The sequence below is a fragment of the Rhineura floridana genome, chromosome 1 (assembly GCF_030035675.1).
Source record: "Rhineura floridana isolate rRhiFlo1 chromosome 1, rRhiFlo1.hap2, whole genome shotgun sequence".
NCBI lineage: Eukaryota > Metazoa > Chordata > Lepidosauria > Squamata > Rhineuridae > Rhineura > Rhineura floridana.
The window spans coordinates 207,453,891-207,481,432 of NC_084480.1; the positions used below are offsets into that span (position 1 = coordinate 207,453,891).

At 42.7% G+C, this 27,542-nt stretch overlaps 1 protein-coding gene across 1 annotated transcript in view; it reads right to left on the reverse strand.

Annotated features, from left to right (window-relative positions):
* The window catches only part of PXDC1 (PX domain containing 1), a 51,019-nt gene extending 25,109 nt beyond the window's left edge, over window positions 1-25,910 (reverse strand). The window contains exon 1 of the mRNA XM_061590975.1: window positions 24,668-25,910. Coding sequence (XP_061446959.1) covers window positions 24,668-24,923 — 256 coding nt within the window. The 5' untranslated portion in view covers window positions 24,924-25,910. The remainder of the gene's footprint in view (window positions 1-24,667) is intronic.
* Window positions 25,911-27,542: the final 1,632 nt, after the last annotated feature.

Genomic DNA, 27,542 nt, shown 5'->3' on the forward strand with positions numbered 1-27,542 from the left:
ATACAACCTGTTCAATTGGGGCCCCATTTAATATCCAGGTGTTCTTAACTTTGGAGAATTTGCCGCAAACCATTATTTTAGATTTATTATGGTTGATCTTAAGTTTGTGTGTTCAGCAGAATTCGTTTAATTTGCGGAGCATTCGTCTGAGGCCGATTTTATTCAACAAACATATGGCCACGTCGTCCGCATATAGAAGGATGGGAACCTTTTTATTTCCTACTGAGGGGGGAAAGAAGGAGGGCGAAGATACTGCCTCCACTAAGTCATTTATAAAGAAGTTAAACAAAAAGGGGGCCAAAAGGCACCCCTGTTTTACTCCCCTCGCAACTGGAATTTTAGTAGAAAGGGCGCCATTGTTACCTAGGTGCACTTGGATGTTATTTGATTGATGTAACGCCCTAATTAGCCAAAACAATCTGCGATCAATATTCGATTGGGTGAGCTTTTGCCAGAGGAGTCCTCTGTCCACAGAATCGAATGCCGCGGAGAAATCAATGAATGCTATATATAAGGATGGCCAGATTTTTTTCTTTGTTTTCCTTATTAAGTGATGGAGAATAAAGGCCTGGTCGATTGTGTTCCGATTTATTCTAAAACCAGCTTGTTCCTCATGTATGATTAAATTAGTTTGGTCCCAATCATTTAGTTTATTTAGGAGAAAGCGGCTATAAATCTTCGCTGATACATCTAGGAGACTGATCGGCCGATAATTTGTTGAGTTTGAGGGGTCCCCTTTTTTAAAAATCGGGACCACAATGCTAGTGTGCCATCCCCTCGGGATACAGCCTGTATTATTTATGTTGGTAAAAAGGGCCGCAAGAAGAGGGGCCCACCAGGATAGGTCCTGCAGCAGGAAATCAGGTGGTATCATGTCCTCTCCAGGAGCTTTCCCTGCTTTCAGAGAACGCACAAGCCTCTCTATCTCATCAGAAGTGATTGAAGGCCATAACGGGATATCTTCTAGCTCTTTCGATATGTCCACAGTTTTAGTGGAAAACGAGCTGCCGAAGATTAATCTGAAATGTGTTAGCCATTCCTCCTGCATAATAGGGGGCAAGGTTGTATAGCTTTTTGGATTGAATTTCCCTTGTAAAAGACTCCAAAATTCTTTCTCATTTCCCATACAGGCCGCTTTATCCAAAGACCTCCAGTTTGCTTGGTAAAAGGCAAGTCTTTTGGCTTTTAAAAGGGATTTATAAGCTCTCCTCTGTACTATAAGCTGGTGGAAATTATCGGTTCGATTAGAAGCTCTAAATATTTTAATTTGTCTAATTAACTGTTTCTTTGAAATCCTGCATTCATTATCAAACCACGATTTGGGTTGGAATGAAGCCATAGTTATAGCTGCAATTCTAGGACAGAGTTCATCAAGTAATCGATCATATGTTCTGATAGAGATCTGAGGGTTTGTTATAGCTAACTGTTGTAAATAAGGGAATGGGTCAGATAACAGTAAGGAGTGGGCCTTATTCCCTACCGCTTGTGTCCATTTACGTCGTTTATACTTGTACATAGTATCTGTAGTAGATATTTTTTTTAAGTTAGCTCTGCTTTTAACAGAAGGTATAAGAGTTAGCCTTAAGGGGAGATGGTCACTTTCAGGTCTCGATAATATATTAAGTTCTTTGACACTGTTTATTATATGATGTGTACCCAAAATATAGTCAACTGTACTGGCCCCCTGACTTGCTAAGTAAGTAAAAGAGCCTTTAGATATATCTAAAGAGGAACCATTTAAACAAATCAGATCAAATTTTTGAATTAGTTGCAACAGAGCTAAACCATATCTATTGGTCACAGGATCCTTAATAGAACTATTGAGTAATAGAGGGTGCCTTTGAGATTCGTTGGGAAAATCATCATCTACTGGATTATTTTTTCCCATTCTAGCATTAAAATCTCCTCCTAAGAGAAGCTCATATGTTGGATAACTAGCTTGGAGTTCGTCTAGAAATATTTCGAAAGTCTGCCAAGGGGAATCTTGAGACAAGGAATTAAATGGAGAAATGTAATTATTTACGCAAATAAAGATTGGAAAGCCTGGGATTTTCATTCCCACGGCTAAAGAAGTCTCTGGAGTCTTCTCTTTTAGATCAATTATATGGGCCGATAGATGAATATCTACTAATATGGCCAGCCCCCCTCGTCCTCTGCCTTTTATAGCAATTTTGGTGGCTGGTTTTAGCCAAGTTTTATATCCCTCTAACATAACTGAGTCCTCAGATGTAAGCCATGTTTCTTGCAAGAGGATGATATCAAATAGGTGTAGGAATTGTAATAATGCACTATCAGCTGTCTTACTCTTCCACCCTGCAATATTCCAGGAAATTATGGATAAGGAGGAGTTCGGCCCAGAGGTGTTTAAGATTTTAAATCCAACTGAAGGACTAATGTTATTGAAAGGCCTCACTGAGTTAACTAGCGGATTACATTGAAGTCAAGGACATGGGGTAATAACGTTAATTTCAGGGGTAAGTACACTGACATTCGAAGTGACTCTAAATACTTGAGTTAACTTGCAGGGAGAAATAACTTCTTTTCTGCATGAGCTAGTTGGGGATCCCAGTTCTTCTGGATGTAACCTACGCATCTCAAGCCAGGTAGCTGGGGAAATTGGCTTCACTGTGCTCGAGGATTCTTCTTGGTGTTTAGGATTAGATAAACTCAATTTTCTATCATAGGTCAGTTCTCTTTTGTTTTTACTTAATACAAAGGAAGGGGGTTGATATATATCTATTCTATTAGGGGATTTACAAGAGTTAGTGATGGAAGATGTAGATCTTGATGGTATATTATCATCACTTAGCCCTATGCAACTTTGATCTAGACATTGAATAAGTTGAACTAGTCTATTTATAATTCCTTTTTGTTCAGATTTAGGTAAATGGGAGTATGATTCCAAAAGACACAGTTCTTCAGGATACATATCCTCTTGTCCAGGAAGCTGCCTTTGTGAATTAGATGGTTTGTCGTTAGGGTTAGAGTATTTTTGATTAATATGGCTTAATTGCAATATCTGAGTCAAGAGCTCCTCATTTTGTGGTAGAAGGGAAATAGGGGGGAGCCTTGTTTATGAAATAGCGTTGGATTAAAAAAACATGTGAAAAAAGATCATTTCTGCTTTTGTATATCTGATCTGCTACTTGAGGAGAGTGGAAAGTAAATATTATCCACTTTTCAAAAGCATTCGAATATAAATGAGTTACATGCTTTATAAATCTCTGGCGCGTAATATATGGGAATGAGAAACTAAGACAGGACTCAAAGTGATGTCTTATATTTAAAGTTCGTCTGTCCTGCTGAGTTGAGAGTAGTAAAGTAACTGCTAATTTGTCTCTCATTAATTGTAGATTCCAGTTCGAGTCAGTAGAAACTCTTTTATCAGAGAAACTCAAATTAGTTGAGTTATAAGAATCTTGGACACAATCCGAAATCTCCGAAATAGTGGCGGCTTTAGTAGTGACCTTCCCTATGGTCAAGCTGGACCTGTTCTGTTGTTGGAGACATAGATTTTTATTTGGTTTCTTTCTTTTTTTCCCAACGCATACTGGTGCATGGGCGTTGTTATTTGAAGCTTCCAGTACCTTGAATAAAGGTTTAAAATTCAGAGTCTGTTTGTGTTTAGGTCTAATGTTTTTTTTATTCTTCGATTTTTTTCTCCATTTTTTTTGCTCTCCGGATCACCCGACTAGAGGTCATTGTGCTCTTCTCTACCAGGGCAGGCATCTTGGTCTGATTGTCCTGGGTGGCTAAATTGTGATCCACAGTGTTGGAGGGCTTTAGTAATTCTGTGCTTCTTGGGCCTATGGACTTAATCAGGGTAGTTAATAAGTTATTCGTCTCAGCGATAAAAGATTTTATTAAGTCCAGGTCTTCTGTAACAGCCATTCCCCATCCAAGAGATAAGAGATTAAGCTCCTTCTTTGTTTGGAGGTGTGAAGAGTTATTTGATTGTTGATTTTCGCACAAAGGTGCTCGATCTTCTTGAAGATCAACGATAGAGTCAACTGTAATTAGTTCTGAGGGATATTCTTCATCCTTTGGGGAGGATAAATAATTAAATCCTGCATCTTGGAGTTCAATAGCTAAACGTTTAGCTTGTAAGTCCTCTTTAATTGGGTAAATTGATAATTGCTGGTCTAACGTCCAGTCATGGTGAGCAGAAGTTTGTAACTTGTCCTTTGTTTTCTTTAATGTTGATGGCGAGAGCTCTCTGGGAACCGAATTCGAAGATAAGAATTGGGTTATTTTTGCTTGTGTTGTTCCAGGAATAATCAAGCCTTCCCTGTTGGGAGTCCCCAGCTCTCGGCGTTTTTTCCTTGTAAGCATCGTAGAAAAAATGGTTCAGCTTAGGTAGCGTCTCTAGTTGAACTTTCTGATTAGAATTTCAAAACAAAGTACTGTGGGATGAAGAATTATCCTATTGACCTCTCTTTAGCTATAGCTGTGGCTAAGACCTTGTGTTTATTTCAGCTTGTAAAATGACCCTGGAATACAGTTTCAGGGTTTTCGCGGCTGTTATCTTTATTGCAGCTTGTTATCTTATTTATTGTGGCTCGTCAACCTCGGGCTTCCCACAGCAATTTAAGAAATGGACCTAAATGCCAAATCTTTTCATTTCAAAGGGAGTCTCAATTGTTAACCTAGACATTGTCAGTTGGGAATTTGAAGGTTATAAAAATAAACATTGGAGCAGAAATAAAAACGTCTCGCCCAGCCCGGAACCGGAAGTCAATATTTGAGTAAACATGCTTAGGATTACACTGCATGACCCTGGCTATGCCATTAGAGTTCACTGCCATCAGTGGTGCTGATGGGAGAGGAAGCAAATCTCCTTAAAAAGAATAAGTGATGAAAAACTGAACATTTGAAAATATATATATTGCAAAAATCTCCAGCCAATGTAAAAAAAGGCACACAGAGTTAATAAAAATGTTACAAAAAGGTACCTAATTATTAATAATGTTGCATTAACAATAAAGAATGATTGCCACATAGCTGAGACTTTGGAGGTTCAAAAACATTTATCGCAGTGGTAGGGAACCACTTTCAGCCCAAGGACCGGATTAAAACCTGGCCAACCTTTCAGGGGCCACATTTCAATGGTGGACAGGGCCAAAGGCACAAGGGGCATGGTATGTGTGTGTGTGCGCACGCGCGCATGTGTACACACACATATACATGTATGTTTTATGTCTTTTACATACATTTTAAAGAAAATTATTTGTAAAACACATAAAGTACTTTATGTATGTTTAGGTAAAATACATAAAATTTTAAGTCTAACCTAGGAAAGCTGTGGAAAGTGGTGGGGCAGACAGAAATGTTTGACAAGTGACACCAAATCACATTGCATGATTGTCAGATGGGCACAGTCTGATGGAAATTGCCTCATGGGCCATTTGGAATGCTGAATTAAGAGCTTCCCCAGCCCTGGATTAGAGTCTCAAAATGAAGATGAACTTCAGGAACAAATGATCACTCATATTTGCATTCATATTTGCATTCATATTTGCTACAGTTAGAAATCTAAGGGCTCATCCAGACGACTGCAAAATGTGTGACATGCCTGCTATGTGTGTTCATTATTTTTCGGTCGTCCAAATGACGTCTCGCGCTGTTACGCATTTTCGCGGGTTAAATCCGCTCCTTGCAATACCAGCAAAAATGCAATTTGCTGTTTAAAATCGGGAATCATCCACTGTGCCTTCAGGAGTTAGGATGCAATACCGCAGACTTTACAGCTGATGGGCGGTTCTTGGGCGTTTCCCCTTGCCCCTTCTCCTCATTCCAGCCAATCACGTATCTGCACTTTTGCGCATGTGCAAGAATAAGCCTGGGAAAATTGAACCAATCATCGCAATGGTGGGGTGTTGGGGGGGTCTGCAACTACTGCGCAGATGCATTTTATTTTTTGCCAGCCTGCAAACTGGGCGGCCGTTCTGGGTGAGATCTGCAATGCACAGCAAGTGGTTTCAGCCTGCCTCCGAAAGCTTTGTCAATTTAATTCTACTTGCTGGGGGTTTTGCTTCAAATCAGAAAAAAATACATTCCTTTAAGTGTAATATGGCAAATGCAAACAAGAAAAGGGCTTCTGGTCGGTTTCAATCCTGCTCTGGAAAGGTTTGTCAATTTCATTCTCTGTGGGAAGGAAAGGAAGGAGGGGGTGTGACACATTTCTTGCTTTTTTGGAGAAATAAGTGCAATTGCCAGCGTGTGGATCTCCTTAAATATCAATAAAGGCAGAAAAGCATACATTCGTTTAAGTGTAATATCGCAAATACAAACAAGGCAGGCGTGAAACCGACCAGCAGCCTTTCCTTCTGAGGCGAGAACTCCTTTACAGCCATATTGTGCTTCGTTGCAAAGGGAAAGAGGAGCATACGTGATTTTTTTGCTGACCAATTAGTTGATAGGGGGAGGTTTTAGAGGCGGAGCTTGGAAAAGCAAAAAGAATGTAGGGGTCTTACCGCTGCGGGTGCGGGTGCAAAAAAGCATTTTTTTTAAATGGGAAAGAGCGAACTAAAAGGCAAAGTGAGGACTATCAGATGACAAACCGAATATGGAAACTGTGGATTATCCCGTTCCGTTTGGATAAGCCCTAACAGTGTAATTTTGTACACCTTTACTAGCAAATCCCCCTATGTTTACTGAGATTAACTTCCTAGTAAGTAATTTAGCATTGCATATGCAGGGGACATAGCCATAGCTCAAGGGTAGAACACATGTTTTGCATGCATTAAGGCCTAGGATCAATCCATGACATTTCCAGGTACTGTATAGCAGAGAAAGTTCCCTGTCTAAAACCTTGGAAAGCCATTGCCAATAAGTATAAATAACAGATTGAACGAATGATCTGACTCAGTATAAGGCAGCTTCTTATGTTCCTAGGGGATTGGGAACTTTTTGAACGTTTAGATAACTTTTTGTAACTTCTATATTGACTGCGTTTGCATGTAACAGTAAACCCTAGCTACTGGTTTACCCTGAATGCAGAGATCGCTCCCATTTTGCTCCTCACCTAGTGTGAGCAGGAGCAAAAACTGCAATCCCTGATTTAGCGTTATGTCAGGAAACAAACCATGATTCAGAAGCCAAGAACAAACCTTGACTTCACATTGTGGCTTGTTTGGAACAAAATTAAGATTCCCTATTTATGTTTGTTGCTCATGCTAGGGAAGGAATGAAGGAAGAGCCATCTGCACTTTCACAGTAAACCACTGGCTATAGTTTACTGTTACTTGCCATTGTGTGTGTATCTTTATACATTATACAGCTGAAATGACAACATAATTTCCCCCATATTCCATTGTTTTCTTTGCAGAGGGATATTCACCCTATTGAGTTCACTCTTCTCCCTATAATATTTTTAAGGAGCAGAGGGCAGCCAGCACCTTGGAGAAACAATCTCTTTTCAAGCCTGCTAGCAAACCTGTGAAGTACTTCTTATATTAAGAACCAAAACTAAGTCACCCTTTGGTCAGATAGCTTGGAAGCGATAATATTGTTTTGACATACTAGGGGAGCTCTGCCCCCCTGCTTGCCCTCCTCGCCAATCTCCCCCTCATTCACCCTCCACCCCTGCCAATCCCCAAGCCCAACTCCCCTGCCACCCTCATAGGCAACCTCCCCAACCCCTAGCCCCTTAGGTACCCGCACTCCCCTGCAAACCCGCTTGCCTGGCCTGTTCCTCCTCTGCTAATGCGGCCATCCCGGACAAACAGTACAGTACAGTTAGGCCACAGAGTGCAGCTAAGCCATAAACCAGCCTCCTGCCCAGGCCCCACACTGCCACCTCCCTTGGACAAATGCTGCTGCTGTGCAGCGTGCTAGACAGCCACACACACACACACTAGCCTGTCTGCTGCTACTGCCTTGCCTGTTTGCTGAGGTGGGCAGTGCAAACGGTAGGCAGGTGGTAGTGGGGAAGTATTCACGCTACGGTTTACAGTCTGTGGGCTGCAAATTGCAGCATGTTACATTTTTATTTAGATAGATATCTGTATCCCATCTCCAAACTGGCAAACATATATGATCCAGGAGAAATGTTACCAATTTTTTCTGATATCATTGCTGCATGGATGAAACTGCTGAAAAAGCAAGAAAACACGATGTGCTGTTTTCTGTGGGCACTTTGCCTGAAAGAAGATTACAGCATTTAGAGCTGTCATTTGAATTACAGTTAACAACCATCTGTGAAACTGGATACTTCTTCCATACCTCAGAACCGCCTATTACTTATAATTTCAGATGTGTGAGGAACTATGTTTAATGTCATCGGACTCACTCAGACTTACTGTAGTGCCACATCATCCCGCAATCATGAAAAACATGCCATTAGCTCCATGTCCCTCTTCTGGGCTCTGGGATTTCACCAGGTGTTGCCCACGTACTTTCACACTAATCCTCAGTGTGCTGAGAATCCTACCAAAATCAATGCTACTGCAACATGTTTAGATAACTGTATAATATACAGGAGCCTGTGGGTAATATAGGCTAACGTTCATGTATTGCTTTTGTCATGATCATTTATATGCTTGAATATATCTGTGCACATGTGCAGACATAGTTTCTAATTCCTTTTCATTTACGCCCTGTTCTACTTTAAATATACAGAGTGAGCTGAAAAACTACAAAGTCCATCTTTTTAGTTGCAATCAAGCATTCATGTGACCAAAATGAAATTGGGGAAAGCATGCCGTTAGTGATTCTGGTAAAGGTCAAGATGGCTTTAAAAAGGGATTAGACACCTTCATGGAGGACAAGGCTATCATTGGCTACTAACCCTGATGGCTGTGTTCTACCTCCACATGCCTCTGTATACCAGTTGGTGAGAATCACAAGTGGGTAGAGTACTGTTGCAGTCAGGTTCTGCTTGGGGCTTCCCCCAGGCTTCTGGTCAGCCACTGTGAGAGCAAGATGCTGGATGAGATGGACCTCTGTTGTGTTCCAGCAGGGTTTTTTTTGTTCTTAATATTCCAAACACTATTAGTCTCCAGTAGGGCTTTTCTTATTATTGTTATTATTATGTTAATAGATGCTATGCAGTGCAAATTAGGACATGACCAGATTATTATTTTTAAGCCTCTGCATATTATAGTGTGATATTCATACAAGCCTTATATCTAGCACTAGCAACGTGAAACTGGAAGTGGGGGAGCTTTGCTGCCTCAGGAAGGGTAAAGCATGGAGAAAGCTTTACCGTGTATGGCTAGCTGTGCTTATCTTTGCCAATTTTAAAACTGGATAAGATGTACATGCTTTGCCCAGATTCAGTGAATGTCTTCTGTATACACTAGACATGTTGCATGGATAGAACAGCTACATTGTTCACACAGCACCTTACATAATCGTGCAATGAACTGAAAAACAAAAAACAGATGTACTGCCTTGCATTCTGTGCAGTAGTGTAGTGGCAAATTCAGAAGTGCTGGGTCCCTCCATGACAGCCACACCATACCCCCTCACAGACACACACCCTTTTTATTTTCCCTTGTCTGCTCTCCATGTTGTCTCCGAGTCCGCACTCCACTACAACAGATGTCCCTAGGAGCCTATCAGCATGAAAGGGAAGGTTGCTAGTTACCGAGCAGAGTGTTCTCAGTGGCTGACTAAGCTCCCTTCACTCTGATTGGCTCAAATCAGCACAAAAGGACAACATCTCTTCTCAGGAGCTAACATGCTCCCCTTTCATGATGATTGGCTCATATGTAGGGATCTGGCTGGGACCCCGCTACCAAAAAAGTACCCCCCCACAACCCTGGACGATTACACCCCTGATTCCATGCATAGGAATCCATGGGATCTTGCTGTGCACAGGTAATATGCAGGAGATGGTTGGGGTCTGTAGATTCATTACCATATATACAATGCAAATGGACGTTCACCTTTAAGTATTCTATGTAGATATTCTATGAAGCACACTTTTCAGCATGCATACCTCTGAATAACTGTATACATCCTTGTATCTTTGTAGCTGATTTTTATGTGTAATATTTACTCTGATACTAAAGAGGATGCTCTATTTAGTTGTTGTGTTTTATAGAATGCAGAAATTCCTTGTTATTTTTGAATTTGCTGTTGATCTAAAATGTTTTAACCTATGTTGTAAGCCACATAAGTTTTGTTTAAATATAAGTGGCATATAAATTGTCCAAATAATAAATAATACTTCTTCTGTACATCCAGTTCTCCCCACTGTCAAAGATACGGTGACATTTACTGTCAAGACTGAAACTTGATAGATAGGGTAATGTGATGTAGGAAGCACTGGGATCCAAACAGTAAGATTGTTTTAATGGTCATATGCGAATTTAATCAGGAACTTCATAAAACCAGAATTTCACTCACTTTTTTCTGTCTCCTTGATCAGTGCCAAAACTCTTCGCATTTGGGAATCTAATTGGAACATTCATTTTCATAAGGAAAACTGAATATGTTGACACAGTGTCAACTTACAGAATTGAGTGAATGAGTACCAAACAAATTAATTCAGAATAAAGCAAAGCGTGGCTGACTCAAATGCAGAAAATTTGTAGCATTTGATCATTAGTTAAATGGCTTTGAATATTTTTTTAATCTCTCATCTGGATCCATGGACAATATCCACAACTGGACTTTCATGCTCAGCTGCTGCATTTTACAGATGTGTTTGCACCTAGGATCTCAAAACAGCTGCAGTCTGCTCTAGCAGTAATTTCAGCATAAATTACTTCTGTATGGTCAGCACATTCAGTTGACTTCCCACCAAGTTAACAGTCCAGTGTAAAGAAAGTGAAGTGCTAAATTTACTAGGGTAAACTATCTGTCTAGGTGTGAATTATCAACTATAATCCTTACTATTATAACTATAATACTTGTTATATCCCCTTCCAACATAATACTCCCTGTGCTCGGACAAAGTTACATACTAAGTAATCCGTCACATGGTCTGTGAACATCACACCTGAAGTCACCACAGCGGTGTCACTAGTGGGAGTGCGGGGGGGTGCGGACCTCCGGTGCGTGCCCTCCCAGGGGCATGGACAGGGGTGGCTGGTGTCTCTCTCACACACGCTCCAAGCTGACGATCTCTCCCAGTGATTAAATCCTGGAGTCTGGACCCTGAGGCCCCGCCCCGCAGGAGATCATCCAGGCCACTGGCGCCCTTCCCTCACGCGGCACCTCCGATGATGTCTAAGTGCACGTGCCATGCCGCACAGGCTGGGCAGGCAGCTCAGCTCTCCGCCAGCCCTCAGCGGCGTCTGCCTGTCCCACTTCTTCCTGGACATGGTGCCGTCCGCAGCCTAGGGGCGGGGCCGGGCGGCTCTGGTGTCACCCCCTCCTTGGTGTCACCTGGGTGCGGCCCGCACCTGCCGCACCCGGCTGGTGATGCCCCTGAGTCGCCACACCTGGAGGGGGAACAGGTTGACCTGCCTATCAGTTGCAAAATCTGTTTGAAGCTGATTTTTTTAAAAAAATGCACTCAATGTGCTCCCACCAGGTTTTACAATAAAAAGGGGCAGGGTTTGACTAGTGTTGTGTGCCCCCGTTTGTAGATTTTGATAGCTTAGTTCAGACCAGTATGGTAAGTAAAGATTGCCTCCAGGTAACTAGGCAGCAAAGCTTTCCAAACATTTGTTCCTTTTTCTTCTCTTAAATGCTTAACATATATTGAGCACGTGGTTATTTTTTTAAAAAAAGAACTAGTACTTCTGTGCTTATTTGCACTTATCTGCAATGCTGGCTTAATTACAAAGTCAATATATTCAAGTAATCTTGTGACAACAATCAAAAAGATTGGCAGTACATCAACAAGATTTTATACTTATGCAAAACAGCAGGTAATTCTTAACAAACTGGCTCCTTTTTCCGCAAGCTGCCCTGCCGCCGAGTACAGCCCTTGTCATATTAAAAACAACTACTACTTCTAAAAGAGATCAAGGCAACCAAAAATTTAGTTTCCGTTAGATAATTAAAGAGTCAGAGCCTTTGTTTACCGGACAAAGATTCTGAGCAGGCTTCATTAATGAACTGTTGACACTGCTAACAATAAAATGTGCCACAATTGATGCAGTGTACCAGTTACAAAACTATCTTTACCGCCACAGCACAGCAGCTCAGCTGCTATCTTTGGAAACGTCTGGTTTACTTCTGCAAAGCTACAGCCAGCCAACAGGGAGAAACCTGTAGACCAGCATACTTAATTGTTGTTGTTGTTATGTGCCTTCAAGTCGATTACGACTTATGGCGACCCTATGAATCAGTGACCTCCAAGAGCATCTGTCATGAACCACCCTGTTCAGAGCTTGTAAGTTCAGGTCTGTGGCTTCCTCTATGCAATCAATCCATCTCTTGTTTGGCCTTCCTCTTTTTCTACTCCCTGCTGTTTTTCCTAGCATTAGTGTCTTTTCTAGTGAATCAGGTCTTCTCATTATGTGTCCAAAGTAGGATAACCTCAGTTTCATCATTTTAGCTTCTAGTGACAGTTCTGGTTTAATTTGTTCTAACACCCAATTATTTGTCTTTTTCACAGTCCATGGAATCTGCAAAGCTCTCCTCCAACACCACATTACAAATGAGTTGATTTTTCTCTTATCCGCCTTTTTCACTGTCCAACTTTCACATCCATATATAGAGATCGGGAATGCCATGGTCTGAATGATCCTGACTTTAGTATTCAGTGATACATCTTTGCATTTGAGGACCTTTTCTAGTTCTCTCATAGCTGCCCTCCCCAGTCCTAGCCTTCTTCTGATTTCTTGACTATGGTCTCCATTTTGGTTAATGACTGTGCCGAGGTACTGATAATCCTTGACAAGTTCAATGTCCTCATTGTCAACTTTAAAGTTACATAAATCTTCTGTTGTCATTACTTTAGTCTTTTTGATGTTCAGCTGTAGTCCTGCTTTTGTGCTTTCCTCTTTAACTTTCATCAGCATTCGTTTCAAATCATTACTGGTTTCTGCTAAGAGTATGATATCATGTGTGTATCTTAAATTATTGATATTTCTACCTCCAATTTTCACACCTCCATCTTTGTCCAATCCCACTTTCCGTAGGATATGTTCTGCGTACAGATTAAACAAATAGGGTAATAAAATACACCGCTGTCTCACACCCTTTTCTATTGGGAACCAATCGTTTTCTCCATATTTTGTCCTTACAGTAGCCTCTTGTCCAGAATATAGGTTGCGGACCATCAGATGCTGTGGCACCCTCATTTCTTTTAAAGCATTCCATAGTTTTTCATGATCTACACAGTCAAAGGCTTTGCTGTAATCAGCATACTTAATGTATCTATACAAATACTCTTCACAGCTTCAACAACATATGCTATATATGGACTAGAAGCATGCTTGCACATGTTACCTGGATGGAGAAGAGGAAGTACTATTCCTGTTAAAGGCTGATTCTTACATGGTGGACCTGCACAAACTCTGCAGAACACCACAAATGGGGGGTCTGTTGATTTTATTGCTCTTTTTATGGGGTTCCCAGTGTTATCTGGTTGGCCACTGTTGGATGCTGGACTGGCTCGTCTTAGGTTCTTATGGTAAGAGCACAGTTGTGCTCTTGTATAGCTTTCAGTCAGTACTGCAGGCCTTGTGCAAGAGAACTTCACAGTGGATTGGGTCTGACTGTACTACTGAATTTGTAAAAACTAAATCCTCAATCTTTAACACCCCGTCATGATTTTAAAGTGATGCTTTGGTGATGATAGCCCTAAGGAAGTTATGGAAAACAAATGTGTATTCTAGTCATGTAGGTGAGAACGTTGCCTGTTTTAAAATATGTCTCAGTATTCCTACATTCCTACAGCTAGGGATGGGGTCTGCCTCAAAAGCATTCTGTCAGCCTAACAGGCAGTATCAATTTGAGTTTGTTCTTTGCTCGCTATCCGGTTCAATTTTTTTTCCTCCCAATAAGTATCTATAATAATATCAATATTTTGGGGAAAAAATGATATTTTGAAAGGAATTATCAATATTTTAAAAGAAAATATCAATAAATGGAAGAAAATATCAATATTTTGAAAGGAAAGCAGCCTCGTGGCCTCCTCCTCCGCAACTATTATAGGGATGGCTTGCTTCCTCCCTGCTTGGATTATGTGAACAGAGGGGGAGTGGCAGAGAGTGAGAGAGAGAGAAAGATCTGTACTGCTGTGCTATGAGTAAAAGCAATATATATATATATATATATATTCAAGGGAATATTCAAGGGGAGGAAATCCGGTATTGGGGAAAGCCACTGAAGTTCGGAGCAAACAGGATTGCTCCACAAAGATTCAAAATATGTGGACCCCTGAAAAATCCGTTGCTAAATCCGAAATCAGCTGAATCCTCACCCATCCCTAATCCCAGCCTACCTTATCCCATGGGGAAGAGGATCCAGTGAGTTTTGAGTTGCTAAGCACACTAACAAAAAGTACTTTCTTCAGGCCCTTGAGGATGGCCCTAGACAACAGGGTATATTTTTTTATTATGTAACTATTACGTCAACATACTACATGGTTTTGTAGTCAGAAGAGGAACATGATGAATACAAAAACAATAATTACAGTCCCACAAAATAGAATGCTGTATCTTTCTGACAGCAGGAAGGTAAACAGCAAGCCAAGGTCTAATTGATTACTTTTTTTAAAAAAGCGTTTTAGTTCAAAGTATATTTCACAAAAGTGTGTATAAGTGGCAGGATGAACTAACTGATCTTCTGAGGTAATTAAAGGCTCTACAGTAACCCCAAATCCTCCATTTCCTACTCTAAAGCACACATTTTAATCACATCATCAGGATATTAAGGTAACTGAGGTTTGGTTAAGTATTATTGGTTAGACATAATGAACTGTGTGAACCTGAAAGCCATTACAAAAAATACTACATCTGTACCCTACACCTAGTAGTGGCAAATTCAGAAGTGCAGGGTCCCTTCATGATAGTCATGCCATACTCCCTCATAGCCATACCCCTTTTTCCACTTTCCTTCATCTACCTTGCTGTCCACTACAACAGACATCCCTAGGAGCCAATCAGCATGAAAGAGGAAGCTGTGTGTTAGCTACTGACAACAGTCTTCTCAGTGGCTGACACACCTCCCTTCACTCTAATTGGCTCCAATCAGGACAAAAGGACAAAATCTCTTCACGGTGGCTAACATGCTCTCCTTTCATGTTGATTGGCTGTTTTGTACATAGGGACCTGGCTGGGACCTTGCTTCCAAAAAAGTAAGGGGTCTATGACCCCTTGCAACCCTGTACGACTACACCCGTTTCCATCTCCTCCTAGAAACTACATAAAAGTCACCTCACTTTCTCTTTACATCTACACCGCAGGACAGGGTAAGCTGAGAAATAGAGACCACCCACTGAACTTCATGGCTTAGGGTCAAATTAGATATATGATATGATCTGTGATTGGAATTTCCAAGCGTACTCACTGAATCAGAGTGAGTAAGAAGAGAAATGCGAGGAAGGTGGGGAGTGCATAAGCACATAGTTCAATCATGGCACTAAACCATGGCTTAGCTTGACACCTGATACAAGCTAATATGTCATAATTTATTTACTTTTAGCATTTTCTTATCCACAAACATGGATTGCAGGATGGTATACATAAAAATGCAAACTATCAATGCAATATTAAAAACAAAAAATCAAAACAACATAACATGAGAAGTAATAAAACAAAACTATTGAAACAGCTGAAACAGCACGATAAAATTTTAAAAGCTGCAACGAAAATTACCACAAGGAAAACTATCAGTCTCCAAGTCTGAACTATCTCTGCTGACTACTTTGTGGTAATTTATCTCACCCTAACTGGAACAATAATGAGTGCGCTTGCTGCCACATGGCAAGCGGAACCCAACCACAGAGATACATTTCTCAAAATGTTAAACATGAATAAAACTTCAGGTAATTGGTCCTTACTACCACTAACCATCCCAGGAATGAAATCAGCATTATTTGCACATTATGTTTGTGTCAGCGATATCTGCGATATGATCTTGATATAATCCAGGGAAACCCTGTAGAACTCTGTAGCCTTCACTCCTCAGATGTTGTGGCAAAAAATGTCACCATTCAAACTGCAGTGAGGGTGTTTGTGCTTTTGGACACTTAGTGTGACAGCACAGCTTTTTAAATACTATCTGAAGGCCATGATTTGAACCATAAGTCTGTTACAAGAAACAAACAAGTCCTGCAACATCTTCAAAGTCTAACAAATGTAATAGGGCATGAGCTTTCATAAGCAAGAGCGGGCCTCCACAACACATGCCCCACCAAGCTGAACAACCCACCAGCTATCTTTGGTGGTGTGCCTCACAGCGCCCTACCCCAACACATAACACTATTGCAGAGTCAGGGAGGCAACAAAAGACACGGGAGGGAGTTCACTTGAACCCCCTTGCATGTGAAATGCTTTTGGGAGGAGTCTCCCTGGCCTACATCCACCCTGCAGGCCATGTCTTCAGCGGCTGTGTGAAGGAGTATGCATGTACTGTGATGCATGTACATGTGTGGGGCTCCTCCATGTGAGGGGGGATTATATCTATATACAAAGCCAGTCCCCAACATGCTGTTACTCTCGAGGGCAGAGATAGGGAAACTTTTTTAGTCCAAGGGCCACATTCCCTTGTAGACAAACATCCAGGTGGCGCATGCCAGTTGTGGGCAGGGATAAAGGCAAAAGTGAGCAACTGTCAATGTTGCCTTTGTACAGTAGGCTGTCAATGTTGCCTTTGTATAGTAGGCTATACAGGACACACACAATCTTCCCTATCCTTCATCCAGACAAGCAAGAAGCCTTGTCCAAGGGCGCATTCCAGCCAGGCAAAAACATTCACGGAGGGTGAGAAGTAGGGTCTGTGATGGCGTGTGACCTAGGAAGAAGGAATGTTGCCTGGGGAGAGTCCCAAGGACCAGAGAGAGAAGCTTGGAGGGCTGCATTTGGCTCCCTAGCCTGAGGCACTGCAGCCTTGCTCTGGTGTGACCAAGACATAGACCAAGGGTGAGGTTATGCAGATGGAGAGGCGGGTTTATGCAGAGAGCAGAAGGCTTGATTCACAACGCCTGGTATCACCAGAAATAGAGTTAGTATCCCAGAATGCACAACTTTAATTTTTCATACACAACACAACGGTTGCCATTCACTCTCTTGGGGAAAGGTAAACTGCTGCACTTGAGGACACTGTTGCAGTAAAGATAACGATTGCCTTCTCCCTCTGACACTGGGTGTTCTGCTCTCACTGATATGAATTCCAGTGTGATGTATTTCTGCGGGCAGAACACATGAAGCTAAACTGAACCTCCTCTGGAGTCCCCGCAATATTTCCCTCAGTCTACGTGATGTGTTCTTCTATCGATAATAATGACGGGCATTTTGCTGCTGCACAATTAAAGATTGTGATTTGATTCTTTTTATCCCAAGGCCTTTTATCCAAATACAAATTCTTTGTAAGTGAACAAAGGCTGAGGATCAAGCCAAACAAACAAACAAACGGAAAACACCCTGGACACAGCTATGGTTGAATCACTTAGATTAAAAAGTGGTAGACAGCTATTGCTGGAACAGTCTCAGGAAGAAAAAGAAATCCAAGAGGTTTCATGTTCCCAGGCAAAAAAAGAAAAAGCCGTGTACAATAAATTTGCCCACGAAAAGCCATTAACAGAAGATACCCTGTACACGTTATTACAATGTTACTGAAGCTTTGAGCAGTGATAAAATTATGTGAAAATCCAATAGTTTTATGCCAGTGAATCTATAAATATTCAAACGTTTGCCTCTTGGCCATACAGCTTCTTGCATATTTGAAGATGTGGCCCTGCAAATTCTCACTGACATTTAATTTAGGGGAGAGGACACAAGCAGGCTACCCATTCCTAAGGTTGTATACTTTATTGAATGGATCACTGTTAGCAAAAGACTCTGCAAAATTGATGATATATACAGAACTCTTTGTGCTTAATGCAAAATTTGGTGTAATCCCAACACCTGCATTTTGCCTTATGCACAGAAATTCCAAAATAAATGGTCACTTCACCTTTTCTGTAAGCCTCATGTTAATAACAGGAAAACAGGACAATCACTGAGCCGTCCAGCTCAGTATTATGCCAAGCAGTGGCTATCTTGGGTTTAAGACACAAGTCTTTTTCCAGCTTCTGCATGCTATGACACTGTCCCGTGATTGTACATCGCATTAGACCCTTTGAGGTCACATGCAATTCACTGGGAGGCTAGTGAAAAAGCCTTTGCAAAAATATTTCCAAGGAAACCAAATACACATCCACAATCTCAGGAATAAATGATAAAATAGCAATAATGTTCCCGAATCATTAAAAAAAACCCTAGTAGGTTCATCTCCAGGTTTCAGCAGCACTGTGTCAGAGCTGTCTCCAGGGGGCACTTCAGGCAGTGAGTCTCAGCCAAATTCCTCTGTGCCTCCTGCTGCCAGAGGAGTAGAAACAAATGTGGAAATAACTTCACATTTCCAAGATCAGAAAAGGAAGCAACAGCTCAAAACAATGCAAAAAGGATTATGTGGCAGAAGCAGAGAATGAAATAGTACAAATACTTGCGGGGTGAGGGGTGGATTCCATTAGAGGGAGAGACTGAAGGAACTTGACTGATTTCCAGAACCAGGGGAATATGTGTAAGTTAACTTAAGACAATACGGGCTGATGCTGCTAAGGCATGCCATAGCTTCTATGGCCTACAACTACAAAAGGGACAGACAGACTGACTGAGGAATTTCTCAGTAGGCTTGCTAGTCAAGCACCGTCGGGTGACCCTGGGCTACTTATTTATTTATATTTATTTATTTATTAAATTTATATCCCGCCTTATGGCCAAAAGGCCCTCAAGGCGGCTTACAAAAACACGAATATAACACATCATAAAGCATAAATACAATAATGCAATTCTCAAAATTAAATAACAAATAACATTATTAAAAGAAAAGAAAAAACATTTAAATGTGTCACAATAAGAGAACCAAACACTTTATAAAAAGGCCTAGATAAAAATCTTCAATTTCCCAGCAAATAAGTAGCATTTTTAACATATAAATATACACAGTATACTTCACACATCCATGTACACTCCTTCATTTCTTCTCATCTCTCGATGAATCAATGCATAAAAACTGGTTCATCCACCTAATACCCTCAAAGCTACATGGCTTCTAGGAACACATGAGGCCAAGAGGGATTGCAACCTGGCTGGGATCATGAGGTCGCATGTGCTGATGGTATTAATTGCTGCCAAATGGCTTAGCAGGCAACCCAAATGGCTTTGCATAGAGGTGGGGAACCTGTGGTTGTCCTCCAAACGTTGCTGGACTAGAGCTTCCATCATCCCTGTCCATTGGCCTTGATGGCTGAGTGATGGGAGTCCAACAACAGCTGGTGGGCCACAGGCTCCCTAACCCTGGTTTAGCATGTGACCATAGCCATCTGGTGGAGAGCTCTATGCAATGGCTTCCAGGTAAGAGTCTAAAATATATAAACTAGCATTAAATCAGTGGAGCCCAACAGGCTCTGCTAGAAGCTTATGGGATATTTATGGCCATGACCATCCACCACACACACTGGCGTCTCTTTATAGGATGGTGCCACATAGCACAGGGCCAGGCTACAAGTTGCAGGTTTGTGTTTCTTTTGCCAGCCCAGTTGCAGTATCCAATAAAACCTTCAACAGCCTTTTCTCTACTCAACAGATTAGTCACTATTTTGCAGTTTGGTGAAAGAGAGGCAACCATCCAGGTACTTCTCTCTCCATCTCTTTTCCTTGCCCGCCTTTAATTGTACTCAGAGGCTTTGGCAGCGTCTATGTGCACAGTCTGTGTACATACAGCTTGATTGCCCAGTTCAGTTTCCCAGCAATCAGAGCCAGACTATGACAACAGATCTCCTACTGCTTGCCCAGCATTTCAGTGTGATTTGGTAGCATTTCTTTTTCTTCCTGACAACCAGCTGGCACATCTATATATGACTCCACACAGTGTCACATAGGGGACAAGCAAGGTAAAGGGAGGTAGGCTTCTTGCTCCTTTTCCATGGTGCCATTTTTCTGCTAAAAACAGCCCTTCCTGAGTCCTTTTGCTCTGCTGAGGATAAGATATAAAGGAATACTAGAATTACATGTACGGTGTAGCTGTGCCCTTTGACTCTCCTAAAATAATTGCCAAGAATAAAAAGCAAAAGCAAAACATTCCACTGGAGAACTGAGTGTGGGTAAGGAGCCATTTCTCATAGTAGATAACAATGCTTAAAGGACAGCCCACATGTTCAGGAAAGGTTGCAGTGGGAGTACACTGCTACAGAAAGCATATGTGACATTCCCCACATCAAATTCTTCTCCACATCCAGGACACCCAGTAAAGTGCATGGAAAGTGAGCACGTCAGGAAAAGAGGATCCACCCGGGTGCTGTTTTTCACGCGTGCTAATCTTCTAGATACAAAGTTGTTCTTTTTTTAATGTGGGGAGCACAAGTGTGCAATATTCTACCTCACTTGCATTCTAAAGTGGGACCATTCCAGGAGGGCTTTACATGTTTTTCTTTATGTATAGATTGGCTAAAAGATGGCTATAAGACCACTGCCGAGGCCACTTCTTCTGGACTGAAAAAGGTCACAGATGGCAATAACTTTATTCTACTACCATCGGTTACAGCGATAAAAAAAGAGCTGATACGATATTTCACAGTCATATGTTAGAATCCCATGTTTCTAACATAGCAGTTACAGTGACACATTTTCAGACTTGGCAGACTTAAGACATCTCACCTCTGCCCTACATTCATGGCTGGCCTTGAACAAGTTCCTCAGCCCTTTAGACCTGGGACCCATTCTTAACTCCAGCCTCCCTTTCTCCTTCATTCTCCTCCTTTGGCCTTCACTTTAGAAAGTCCTCAACAAAATTAATGAAGCTTCATTTGGGATGTGGCCCAGTTATGGGTCTCAACTCCCAACCCACCAGCAGAAGATCAATGCACTGCACTGTATCACAACAGTGACACCTCACAGAGTTGCTTCAACACTGGTATACAAAGGATAAAAGTGGCTCACATGTCGAAAGTATTTATCAATATCTTTGCATTTTAAAAAAAAACACTTCGTAAGTACTGCAATTTACTGTACGTGGAAAGGCCATGGTGAGAACCAGAGCTTGAAATATTACTTTTTAAAAGGAATAAATTACAATTACTGTTACATGGCCCCAAAAGGAATAAATTACCATTATAATTACAATTGTTCTGAAAGGAATTGATTACTGTTACTGAAAAGTAATCACTACAGTTATAGTTAAGTTACTTAAAAAACAAAGTGCCTACAAAGTGCTGGCCTTAGCTGCTACACACCTAAGTAGCCTAAAACAGCATTAAAAATTAACAGAGAGAGAGAGAGGGGGTAGTAGAACAATTTTTTAAATCCATAAGATAGCAGTGGTGGTATCTCCACTTGTAATGGAGGCGGGGAGGGAGTCAGAAGCCACTGCTCAGAGCTTCACATGTCATACCAAGTGCAAAAGCCCCCCCTCATACACATACTCAGCCAGCAAGAGTCGTCTCTCTCACTCATCTACTTCCCTGACTCTGCCCTGCCACCAACTAAGGCACACCAGCCCAAGCAAACATTTTCCCCTGGGGTGCAAAAAAGTTAAAACACTGCAAATGCAGCAAAGTAGCCAGGGAGGGCAGTGGAGGCCACTTTGTGAGCCAAGTATTAATGAACGCACACACACACACACACACATTGTCTTCTCTCACCACCATAGTTCCTCATCTCCATTCTGCTGTTGCCTCCTTCTCCTCCTTCATCCATGTCCTTGCCGCCCTCTGTTTCCTTTCTCCCTCCACTCCATTCTTCTCCACCACCGTCCATTTTTATTTTTTTTCCTCTCCACTCCACCCCCCTCTCACTCTCCACCTTCTCCCTCGTCAGCTCCTAAACACTCACAGAGCACGAGGGAAGAGCAACACTGAGTAGAAAACCAGTTTGAGGCACATGATTTTCATCCACGAATCAGAGAAGCAGAAAACTTCCCCCGCTTTCTGCCCAGTTAACACCCAAATGTAATGCTGGAAACATTACAACTACATCTCAAAAGTAATAAGATTATTCCTCATTCTGTTACAATCAAAATGTAAAGAAATTGCCTACTTGTTTCTCCCAAAAGTAAGAAATTACAAGTAGTTCATTTTTCCTAACGAATTACTTCCACGCTCTGGTGAGAACATTTTTACACATTAAACTAAAAGTGCCATGCAAGTCACAGACGCTGTGACTCTCTAGATTGCTGTTTTTCTGCAGGTGTTTTCTGCCACATGTCATTGATGCAATTATTGTGCATTATTGGTGGATTATTCTGACCATCCACATATCATTCAACTTTATTAATTGTTCTGTCAAGTTTCCCCATTGTTACTGCATTATTGCCATCTGGAGGGGCAATACACTAAATGTAAATGTACTGCCCTCAAGTCAATTCCGACTTATGGAGACCCTATGAATAGGATTTTCATGAGGCGGAGAGGCAGTGACTGGCCCAAGATCACCCAGTGAGCTTCAAGGCTATGTGGGGATTTGAACCCTGGTCTCCAGGTTGTAGTCCAACACCTTAACCACTACACCACACTACAGCACAACATAAGCAAGACAAAAAAAAGGTAAATTTGTGGTATAAATCTACAGGATTTCAGCAGGAAGCTATGGACAGGTGCCAATTGGAAACAAAGTAAATATGTCCTCAAAATTTCTGCAGACACAAAGAGTATTGAAAGTGGGATTGTGTATAACTGCCCTGATGTCATCACCATGAATGCACAATCAAAAAAGGGTTATCTGGAGGGGCCCACTATTTGTCATGCATTTGTAAAAAGTGGAACAGAATGCAAAAGAGAGTTATTTCAAAACCAAATGTAAAACTTGCCAACCTAGTTATTACATTTGAATTACAGTCAGGAAATGCATAACTCAGCTTAATTGTCACTTGTCGAAACTGCCTCCCAGCTTCCTGTGGGGCTATTCTTTGATGATGATTTGGAAGAGTCGTCAACACTGAACATGGAGGCCCAATTCCTGACAAGGATGCATTGGTTCTGGAGACCAATCTACAATGCTGACATCTGCACTGACGGACTGTCAGTCCTCAGCACAAGCCATCTGTCTATCAGATTTGGACAACAAGGAGAGGTTTTCTCGGGAGCTGTTCTACAACCATCAGACTCCCTTCCCCTAGAGATTTAGGGAAGTTTAAGCTCCAGCATCATTCATACCCACTGTAAGAACAGGCCATTTGAGATAACTAAAAGAAGCTGGAACGGAATGGGGCATTTCTTAGGGTTTTATCTATTTTTAATATACTTTGTTTAATATTGGTTTCAAACCACTTATCACCCGACCTGAGCCTTTAGGATAGGAAGGGTTAGAAATGTGAACAAGCTGAATTATAGGGCTGGAAGGGACCAAGAGATCATAAATCCACCTACGCATCCTGAGGCATAGGATGCTTTACAAATTAACCTCCCATCTCTGCCACTGATCACTGAGCAAGATACTTCCAGCCTAGTAACTTAACTCACTTATGTTGTAAAAGATTGTTTACACACATTTAAAGTGCTGCCAAGTAATGATATTTGCTGAATCAGCACATCTAACACAAACCTACGGAGGGTCAGAGATTAGCGCTGAGAGTCCAAAGGGCTACCAGCGATCAGTGTGGGTGAACGATCAAGGCGAAAGAGGCTTCACCAAACTCCTGCATAAACAATTGCCTATCAACTTCCATTGCTTCTGATTTGGTACTAGGAACACCATTCTGGTGGCCGGGGCAAGTTCATCTAAAAGTGCTTAGAGAAAAAGCAAGACCGACCACGCAGAAGTTGTCATTGCTGCAGTGGTTTTAGAAATTGACTGTAGCAATCTAGCCCCTTTAAGTGTTCTATGCATGAAGAGAGCCCAACATGATTAAAGGGGCAAAGCTACACAATCAGAATTCCAGCTCCATGCACTCACACAATCATGATCAGTGGTAATCTTTTATAAGAGTTTGGTAACTATGGTTAGCATCAAGTATGCTTGATGCCAATGATAGTTACCATTCCAGTCTAAAAACCCTAGAAGCCAAATCACTGATATGGAGACCTTGCCCCTGAATCCCAGGTACATGGCTGGAATTAGGATCAATAGCACTTTTCATATGTTCAGAGACACCCTGTACATATTATTTCATACATTCCAGGACTTAAGCTTGGGGTCAGGAACAGTTCTGTGGCCAAGCCTTAAAGAACTTTGCCTCCAATTAAGCCCTGGTATTGGACTTCTTTCACATGCTCAGAAACTCTCTCCTCATTTTTACTTCATATGGTTCACTGGAAAATCAAAAGCAGGAACTAGGAGGGATTCCTGGCTCTAATTATGCCCTGTAGTTAGAAAGGCACTCTGCACATGCACATCTTCCTTTCCAGGGCATAGCCCTAACAATGAAAATCTGGGCTCCTAATTACGCCCCAGCATCGGATTTAAGGGAAACGAGGCGAAAAGGTTTCCATTTTACCCCACTACCATATTACCATTTCCGTGGAAGGAAATGCTACGGATTTCAGTGGAACTTCCTCCCGAGTTAACGGAGACTCACAAGGAGGGGGGAGAGAGCGAGTGTGTGTGAGAGAAATTCGGCAAACCTTGGAGCAACGGGGACTGTGACAGCTCGGGGCGATCCTCGGGGAAGGAGTCGAGCAGGCGCTTGAAGAGGCGGCCCAGATCCGAGTAGCTCCGGTGCAAGTAGAGGACGTTCCTGTCCGACCACTCGGTGCGGATCTCGAAGAACTCCTCCTCGTCCCCCCGCCGGTTGATGATGAGCCTCCGGATGCCGTTCACCCAGCAGCCCCGCACGTACATGTTCACCAGCGAGGTGCCCTCAAACACGGCCGAGGCCATCCCGCCTCTGCCCGCGCATAACCACTCCGCCGCCCGGGGCGGGAGGGGGCAGCCTCCGTCCTCCCAACGGCGCCACTTAGTCGTGAGGAAGCAGCAGCGAAGGAGGACCCGCCATCGTCGGGCCGGGCGTCGACTGAGCGCGAGGGCGCTCCCCTTTGCGCTCCACGCTGGGCGGCCCGGCGCCTCCTGCGCTCTTTGCCCGGGAAGGGAGGTCTCCGCAGGGCGCCTCCTCTGCCGCCGCCTTACAGTTGCCTTACTTTGCCGCTACTGCTGCGTGTCACAAGCATGGGATGGGATAGAGGAGCTGTCGAGCAACTTGGCAGCGGCTCGGCTCCTTCTCTGTCGCTCGCTCTTTTTGCACTTTAGGGAAGAAGGATGATGGTTCAACAGCCGGATGCCAAGATCAGGCCTAATCTGAGGGGTGTGTGGGTGCTTTAACGATTCTTCCTTTTTTCCCTTTTGCAATCTGATCTTTGCAGGCAGGGCAAAGAGCTTGTTGCAAAATATACACACACACCAAGAGGCTGGCTTCCGATTCTCCCAATTCAACATGTGGAAGAAAACGGAACAAGAAATGGAGAGAACCCCGACCGACTCTCTTCCTTCTGACAACTGCCAGAGAAACGGAGGCAAATTCGACCGGTTAATCGACTGTTGGAGAAAGAGCGGATGGACGGACGGATCCGTAAGAGAAATGCTGGGTTGTTTTTGACTCCATCTCGGCTATCCTTACGGCTCTGAGCCTCGGAGTTTGCCAGATAGTAAGGAGGAGGGTTCTTTTTCTGGAGGGTCTCAAGCTGGTTTTCGGGAAGAAAAATCCAGCGACTTCCTTCCCCCTCTGGATATAACGGTTTTGTCCCTCCGTCGAGCCAGCGGCGAGTTTGCAGCTTCCACACCTCGCCTTTTCCACCCGGTACCGATTAGGGAGGGGCGTCAAAGCAGCCGAGCGTGGCGCAGCTGTTCGCTGTGGCCTTAGCCCACGGGCTATTCCCGAGAATCCAAACTCTTCTGTCTCTCCGCCTTTGCAACAGCTGGAAAAGGCGGGCCAGATCTGCTCAGAAAGCAAACCAGAAAAAAGGAGGGGGAGTGTGAGAGTGATATAACCCCCCCTTAGCACTTCCTAGAAGGACGGTTCTTCCCAACATAAAAACAAAACAGCAATCACATAAAAAAAGGAGTCTCCAATGCACTTAGGGAATTTTAAAAAAGCTTAGAAGCCCTGTTTCAGGTCCAGCTCTAGATCTGAGATGAGGACCTTGTTTAAAGTGTCCACCGGTGGACACTTATTTGGACAGCTAGGTCTAGTCACAATATTTCCCACAATGCTTCCTAAAAATGGCAGCTGGAACCAGAGGGCTAGAAATACATTTAAAGTACCTTCACCTTTATGCCACTTCAACCATCATGGCTTCCCCCAAAGAATCCTGGGAACTATAGTTTACCCTCACAAAGCTACCACTCCCACCATTCTTAACAAACTACAGTTCTCAGGAGTTTTTGGAGGAAGCCATGACTGTTACAAGTGGCATAAGAGGGCTTTAAATGTATGGGGTCAATAGACAGGGCTTAAGGCAAGCTTTGACCAGAGGCCCTGCCCCAGAAAGCCAGGTGATGACACAGGTCTTGCTGTATTCACACAAACACTTCCACTTGTTTCTACAAATGCAGGTTTAAATGCTGTTAATGCCTTTGAATGCCTGTGCTGGAGAACTATGAGAGAAGACCTTGAGCAAAGGAAGAAAAAGAGGACATAATTTCTAGCCCTGACCCATTCGTCTGTGTGGACCATGACAGCAGAGGCAGGCCATCATAAGTGGGGGATTTGAGGTTGCCAGCATAGCTAGCAGCAGATGGATATAGCCCAACATCAGCCTTAATGAAATGAATGGTGGAAACCGCACAATCATGCAGGATTGTGGTCCATATTAATTGCAGGGAAAAGTGTTGGTTGAATATCCTCCTGAGACATAAAATGTCTTGTGCAAGCCCTGTATTAAGAAACCGGGCCCAACGTTCTCTTTTCCTATTCCTCACTGAGGTGCAGCTCCTTGCATCATAGGAAACAGAAACAAAAAAAATAATAGGAGAGCCCTACAGCACTGAATATGATCCTTGACCTGAAGCATTAATTAAAAACAAAGAAAGAAAAATATATCTGGCTGCAACTGAAACGTGAACAATGCAGGTGTGCAGCCCTCAATAATCAGCAGGGAAGCATCTAATGCCATCTGCTGATGGTTGCTCATGAGAGTGCAGCCTTGGATAGAAATCTGCATGATTTCACAGACAGGCTGAGAGGTGATTATGTGTTTCCTCTTCCTTGCCTCCCTTTGACCCACCAAAGACATGATTAATCCAGGGAGTGAAAGCCTCCCCCCCACACCTAGAGCAAAGGGGCCTGGAGGAGTGGCCTCATTAAGTGCAGCTGTCTGGGCTCCCCCCACCCCACCGCCCGTCTGTACATAGTTTCAGACAGAGACAAAGAAGGATTATTTGTGTTGTGGAAAAACTGATGTGGGAGGCAATGGCTGCAAAGAGTCACCGTCTCTAGGGAAGGCTGGGTAAGTAGATGAGTGTATGGTGAATGGAGGCTTTCCATCAACTTCCACAGAAAGGAAG